Source organism: Cricetulus griseus, chromosome 8, assembly GCF_003668045.3.
Source record: "Cricetulus griseus strain 17A/GY chromosome 8, alternate assembly CriGri-PICRH-1.0, whole genome shotgun sequence".
Taxonomy (NCBI): Eukaryota; Metazoa; Chordata; class Mammalia; order Rodentia; family Cricetidae; genus Cricetulus; species Cricetulus griseus.
Genome location: NC_048601.1, coordinates 7911034 through 7918402, shown reverse-complemented (window position 1 = coordinate 7918402; position 7369 = coordinate 7911034). Strand labels below are relative to the sequence as shown.

At 49.3% G+C, this 7369-nt stretch overlaps 1 protein-coding gene across 1 annotated transcript in view; it reads left to right on the top strand.

Annotated features, from left to right (window-relative positions):
• Positions 1 to 4554: 4554 nt before the first annotated feature.
• Pde3a (phosphodiesterase 3A) overlaps positions 4555 to 7369 on the top strand; it is a 264258-nt gene continuing 261443 nt past the window's right edge. The window contains exon 1 of the mRNA XM_027430188.2: positions 4555 to 5517. Coding sequence (XP_027285989.1) covers positions 4555 to 5517 — 963 coding nt within the window. The remainder of the gene's footprint in view (positions 5518 to 7369) is intronic.

Genomic DNA, 7369 nt, shown 5'->3' with positions numbered 1-7369 from the left:
AAAGTCCCTGTCACTTGGGTAGCTATGGAAGATCACAAGCATGACTTGAGGTATGAAGCATGCAGTCTTCATGACTGGACCCACACGCCAACAAATCTACTATATTTTAAATAATTAAAATCTAACGTCTCTGCTCCTCTGTGGTAGCCATGAGTTGAGTGTTCAACATCCCTTTGCAGTTACTGTCTAGCATGGTGGACGGCAGAGAGTCTGCTTTGGTGAATGAGGACACTGTAACAATTGGGACTGTATTAGCAAAGTGGGAATACTAGAAGAGGAAGAGGTCAGAGAACAGCTGGAAAGGACTTGGAGGATTTCGTAGGTTGTCCTGGGGCCCCTGGAGTCTGCAGTGCAACGAGGAACCTTGCATGCTTTTAAGGGGGAATATACAATCGCTCAATTCATATATTTGAACTATCAATCTGTTCCATTGAAAATGAGCTATAAAAGGAAGGCAAGAGCAGTTAGTGATTGCAGCTGTTCTAGCTGGAGATGATGATGGACATTTGTTTGGTTACCGTAAAAGGGAAGCAGAAAATAAAGAGATCCAGGTCATCTTTTAGAGATGGAAACAATTGCTTTTGTTAACAGACTAGAAGGGCAGCAAGCTAGGGCAACGCATCCTTTGTGGATCTGGGCAGCTGGGTAGATGGTGTCGGTTTTTTTCCCAGAGATGAGAGAGAATGGAGGAGAAAGTGAGGATGTAGGTAGAAGAGTGGGGGGGGGGTGGACGTTAAGATGCGTCTTATTTTAGGTACTCCGTGTTAACTCACTGTCAGTGCAGGGAGGTCAGAGAGGCAGGAGAGAATAAATAAAGCCATACTTAGGAGTGAAAACTTAAAAAAATTACAGGAGCGTCCTCTTAAGTGAAACTATATTTGGCAAAGTGTAAAGGATCTACGCAATGAACTAATCAAAGCACACTGGCTGGGGTTGGCCAAGTGGAGGGCTTTCGCCAGCTGGACAGACAGGACATTTTCTTCTGTTATCTATGTGTGGTCACTTTGCTGAATCAGGACTGATCACTACCTGTTTCAAGGTAGTGTTCATACTAGGCTGTTCCAAACCTGTCTTGCACACCATGGCCTTTCACTGAACTCAGGGTGATTGTTCACGGACATTTCCCTCCCTGTCTATCCCTACAGCTCCTTGTAGATGATTTTCATCACCTTCCTTGGATTTCTGGATGGTAATGGGCAGAGCAATGGACCTTGTTTCCTTTCCGCTAACTTTCTGATTGTGATTTTTGTTGAAAATAGGGAGAAAGCCCAGTGCGAGGATGTTGTTTCTTTTATATTATTGACCAGCTCTAAGATGCCATCAACACACAGACCCAGAGATGTTTTGCTACTGTAAGTAAATGACAAGTGTTTTACTAGGACAGGTTATTATTCTTACTAAGTATTACTGTTTGAAAGATCACGTGCATGTGTGGCCATTCTCTGCCACATGCATGCATGGTGATTAGAGACTACTTTGTAGAGTAGGGCCTTCCGTTCTACCTTTATGTAGTTCCTGAACTCCAGTCCTTGGGGCTTTGCACAGCCAGTGTTTTTACCCATTGAGATCTCGCCAGTCTGTATATGACAGCTTTTAAACAATGTCCGCTGTCGATCTTGTAAGAGTTCTGTTTTGATGATCATATGCCACTATTTTTCCCAGAAAAAAAAATGGAGATGTGTGTGGAGGTAGATGACAGATAAAATGGAAATATTCTTTCATGCTCCCACTCAGAAATTTTTCTTTCCAAATTTAACAACGTGTGCCTGTTTTTTTTTTTATTTGATGTGCTTTCCCCATGTCAAGAGGCAGCACGTTTTTCACTTTCAAGTGTCCCAGGTAGGCTCTGGCATATGAATCATGGCTAAGATGGAAATTCACGGAAGTGTGTGCGCATGCTAGGGGCTCATTTGTCTTTGGCAAAGGCCTTGTGACTTCTGTTTTCTTAATTTTTAGACAGATGGTGCTGCTGCCACTGACTAGCTGCCCAACGCATGCTCCTGGGCAATGGCACAGATCTGGACATGTGACAGAGAGGAGCTGGCTGTGGGGGTCACACCCCCTCCTGTTCATTTATGCCCGATGCTTTGTGAACACCCAGCTGGGACTGCAGTAGGCTGTTTCCCATAAAAAGAAATCTACAACTTAAGCCACGTTTTCCCATGAATCCTTTTTATTTCATCTGTCTCCTCTTGGCATATTTTATTGCTTCATCTATACACACAAAACAGAGTGGCATTTTGAGCCAATTATCCAAATACTCCAGGTTATAAACACACTTTAACTTGGATCACCAAGATAATTGAGACAAAATCAGTTTGTTATTATTTGTGAGAGTCAAATGGCACCTAGATAACTCGAGCAAGAGTGGATGTTTTAACTCCAGGAACACTGGGGCATCATTTTGAATCTGCTGAACAGATTGAGAATTCTTTTTCATAAAATGCCAAAACAGTTAACACGGTTTTTCAAACACCATGTACTGTGGTATATGACCATGTAATCATTAGTCAGGAAGGTGCTTTGTTCTTTGTGGGCATGTTTCACTAAACAGGGTTTCCTAGCTCTGCAATCACTGTTAAAGGAACCCCAGCAAATACTGTAATTTTCCCATGCACAATCAGCAACTGTTGACTGATTATACTTCTGCTGGGGGGGGGGCAGGGAGGTGTGCTTTTTTCATTTTCTTTTCAGTATCCCATATGTATCCTAGTCTGGCTTCCACATCACGCGTTTTCCTGTCTCAGCACTCTAGATCTTGGAATTGCAAATGCCATCACTTCCTGAAGGATTTTTAAAATTACTTAATTTTTTTTTAAAGTTATGTGTGAAAGAGCGTGTGTGAGTGCAGGTGTCTATGAGGCCAGAAGAGGGCGCCAGAGGATCCCCTGGAGCTGGAGTTAAATCTGCAGTTCTGAGCTGCCAGGGGTGGGTTCTGGGAACTCCTTGGGTTGTCTGAAAGATCAATAGAGGCCCTTAATTGCTGAGCCGTCTCTCCATTCCTTAATAATCACCCCTCCCTTTTCTCTATATGTGTTCAGCCTGTATCTTTTTTTTTCTTAAATGGCATTGTGCACTAGATACTCTGAGATTATTCCATTTCAAAGAACAAGACAGGCATGCTTGGGCCCTCAGGATGGCTCCCGTGCAGCAGGTAACGTGTTTGCCACCAAGCCTAAGGACCTTAGTTCGGTCCTTCAGACGCTGAAATGGAGATGACTCCCACAAATTGTTCTGTGATCTCACATGCACACTCACGGTGTGACTTCGAAAAATGTACGTGACTTCTCTGGTGCAAACAGACTTGCCACCTGGAGCAGTCCTAGTTGTCCAGGAACACCTTCACCCCCGGGATCTCTGCGCCTGTTGAATCAGACAGAAGTGTCAGTTTTCTATGACAGGAACAAGCATGCTGGCTTTCACCCCTCAGGGTCAGCCACAGACCCCAGCACTGGGCTGTCACAACACCCCTGCCCTTTATGGCTAGGAGGCCCAGCTCAAGGAAAGGAGTGGTCCCTCCCTGAGCAGCGCCTCTCCTGCCTGAGCCAGCTCCTATAGGGAGTTCCCTTAAAAGCCAGCGAGCAGAACTGTGGGCCCCTCCAGAAGCCTCTTTGAGAATTTTAAGCAATCAGTTCCACTCCTTTTCCCCCTGCAAAAACAGCAGTCACCGTGCATCAAAAAGAAAGAAAACATGATTTTTAAAGAAAACTAAGATAACAGCCTCTCTTTTCTTCACCAGCTCGCGCAGCTCCTCGATCCTGGCTGCTGCAGAGGCTCTCAGGCTGTCTTTCTGGTGGAACTTAGCAACTTCCAGACTAGTCTCAGCTTCCTTTTCTTTACCCCAGACTCTTTGCCATGAACTGGCATGACACAGAGGGGCTGGGAATCTCAGCTTCCTACCTCTGTGAAACGAAGTCTGTGTCCTGGAGCAACGAGAGGAGCAAGATCCGCCAAGGAGAGAGTGATAGAGGAAGAGATAAAGGGGAGGAGGAGAGGGAGGGATAGAAAGGGGAGGGGGAGGGGGAGAGAGGAGGAGGGAGGAGGGAGGGAGAGAGAGAGAGAGAGAGAGAGAGAGAGAGAGAGAGAGAGAGAGAGAGAGAGAGAGAGAGAGAGAGGGATTGCTGTGGGGAGAAGGGAGGAGGGGGGAGGGGCGGTGGAACGCTCAGCAGCCCGGGGATGGCCAGAGCTCGCCCCGCGACCCTGGCTGCTGGGGCATCAGCGGACTCTGAGCAACCTTTGTGTTGGGCAAGCGTTACAATCCAGAAGTAGAAAGAGACCCCATAGGGTGTAAACTCGGGCTGAGGGTGGAGCGAAGGATTTTTTGAGAGAGAAAGGAAGAGAGAGCGAAGGAGAGGGGTGGGGAGTGGGGAGTCCAAGCGTGATCCCGCTAGCTGCCAACTTGAAGAACTCTTCAGCTCGCACTCCCGAGTTGTCTGCAACGCGGAAACTTCGGGTAGACCGGGGACAAGGGACTCCGCGGGTGGGATCGAGAAGAGAAGAGCGCGGGCGGGCGCGCGGGTGGGACTGGTGGGGGTTGCCCGCAGAACTCCCAGCATGGCAGTGCCCGGCGAGGCCGCCCAAGCCCGGGCCAAGCCGGGCCTCGGAAGGGCGAGTCCCGCCCCGGTGGCCAGCTGGGACCCCCGCCTTGGTGGCGCGTCCCCTCCATCCCCGCGGAAGCCGGGCTGCCGAGGCTGCGGGGGAGTCCAGGCTCCGCAGGCGCTCCGGCGCTCGCCGCAACTGTCCCCGGCGTTGTGCGCGGGCTCCGTGTCGGTGCTGCTGGCGCTGCTGGTGAGGCTGGTCGGCGGGGAGGTCGGAGGCGAGCTGGAGTCGAGTCAGGAGGCGGCGGCGGCCGAGGAGGAGGAGGAGGAAGGAGCCCGAGGGGGCGTCTTCCCGGGCCCTCGGGGAGGTGCTCCCGGGGGCGGCGCGCAGCTCAGCCCTTGGCTGCAGCCGGCCGCGCTGCTCTTCAGTCTCCTGTGCGCCTTCTTCTGGATGGGCTTGTGCCTGCTGCGCGCCGGGGTGCGCCTGCCTCTGGCCATCGCGCTGCTGGCCGCCTGCTGCGCCGGAGAAGCGCTGGTGCAGCTCTCCCTGGGCGTGGGGGACGGTCGCCTGCTGTCGCTGCCCGCCGCGGGGGTCCTGCTCAGCTGCCTGGGTGGCGCGACATGGCTGGTGCTGAGGCTGAGGCTGGGCGTTCTCATGGTCGCCTTGACTAGCGCGCTCAGGACGGTGGCCCTGGTTTCCCTGGAGAGGTTCAAGGTCGCCTGGAGACCTTACCTGGCGTACTTGGCGGCCGTGTTGGGGTTGCTGCTGGCCAGGTACGCCGAGCAGATCCTGCCGCAGTGCTCCGGGCCGGCTCCGCCCAGGGAGCGGTTTAGGTCCCAGCTGAGCGCGAGGACCAAGGAAGAGATTCCGGGGTGGAAGAGGAGGAGGCGGTCCAGCTCAGTCGTGGCCGGCGAGATGTCTGGCTGCAGCGGCAAGTCGCACCGGAGGACCTCCCTGCCCTGCATACCCAGGGAGCAGGTAAGCTGGGGCTGCACCTTTGGGGGCGCTCGGGCCCGGCGTTGGGGGAGGGGGGCTTAAAACGGTGCAGGGAGGGAAGCGCAGGCAACCGGGAAGGCATTCTGCCAAACAGTACAACTTCACACTTACTAAGAAAGTAGTTTTGTTTGTTTGTTTGTTTTTCTCTCGCTGGTTCTCTATCTAGCGGAGTAGTTTCCAAGCACCGCAAAAGAAAACAAGAAAAAGTGACAAAATTAAGTGGCGTTGCGCGGGCTTCCACAGCTGGGGCATGTTTTCAAATCTCCTACACCTGGCTTGTGAGTCCCTGAGCTTTCCAAAGGATTTCTACCCGCCCTAAATCCTTGGAATCAGTTTATTTTTTTTTATTAGAAGTAAGTGATTTTCAACACGTGTATTTTCTATATTTGTGTCTTTTTTAAAAAACATTAAAATTTGTTTCTTATTAAGTGCTAGGTAAACATTTATAAAAGCCAGTAAAAGAGTTTCTGTAGCCCCCCGCCAGGCATCCTTGGCCGTGAGGCGCCCACAGGCTTTGCAGTGGCTTTGGGGAAGCCGTATCTGATCTGATGGCCGCCCCGTAGGGCTTTAGATATACTTCAGTGGTTACACACTGGTGTGTGCTGAACTCTGAACTTAGGTTTTGCACTTGAGGGCTGTGTGTGAACTTTAGAATGGTGCAGAACTGGAAGCTGTGCTTTTATTGTTCACTCAGAAAACTAACCTTTCTCGGGAGCATTTATAAGCCGAGGTGCCGAGGTGTTGAGAAGTTCGAGTGACTTCCTCAGCAGGGTTTGCAGGAAACATTAATCCAGACTCTCTAAGATCGCTAGTGATACGTGTATTTGAGGAAGGGGAAGGCGGGGGAGCTGAATGCGGAGTGAAGTCGCGTGTGCCCGCCTAGGTGGTTCTTTTTTGAGGGGAGGGGGCGAGGAGGAGTTTGCACATGTCTTCAGTGTCACAGAATAGTTACCCTGCATGGTATAGGAGAGCCATTTCCAATTTTTTACACAAGTTGTACCTGAGAAGTTTGTTTTGTTTTGTTTTGTCTTGTTTTCCGCCTCAGTTTACTCTACCAGGTCTGACACTGGCTGAAGGGGCTCCAGAAAGCTGACTCTACACTCTAAATGGAAATTTACACTTTTCCCATTTAAATTCATGCCTATGAATGATCCTGTTAAGATAATTTTCAGGGTGAAAGGCTGTTCCTATGATAACAGTTAGCCTTTTTGGGGGGGTATTCTAGGGGTAATTGGTTAGGTGTTCCTTAGAAACGTCAGTCACCATATGGTGTGAGCGGTTGGTTTGTTTCTGAAATGGAGTTGATCACCCAGCTGGGTGGCTCTTTGACATTATGTAGCGGACTGGTTGACAGCCTCACATGCTTGTGCTAACTTGAAAACAATTGTACGTATTTAATTTTTTTTTGTTTAGCAGAAACAAAAAATTCTGGGTTTAAAGAGTAAAGGGAAAAATATAGGACACTGATGCATAAATGTGTAGGAATTTGGAGATGATCAGAATAAAGTAAGTGAAGTACGGACCGGTGCACAAGAGAGAACTTTTTGGATGAAAACATGACTATCAAAAAAAAAAAAAACTATTGCCAACACTTCTCTTTAACTTAAGGGAAACGTGATGCTGTTCTTGCCAACATTGATGACCAATTTACAGGGAAAATCTGGACTGAATCAGAAGCAATTGGACTCCACATTAATGCCACTTAGCCCTCAGAATTAAATTTCTGACATTTCAGATTAAGGGAGTTCAGAGTGGATTAGAGACCAGAAGGCCTTCAGGTGAACTGAGCAGCTTCGTTGATAAACATAGATTTATATAGGTTTTCTCTGTAGGA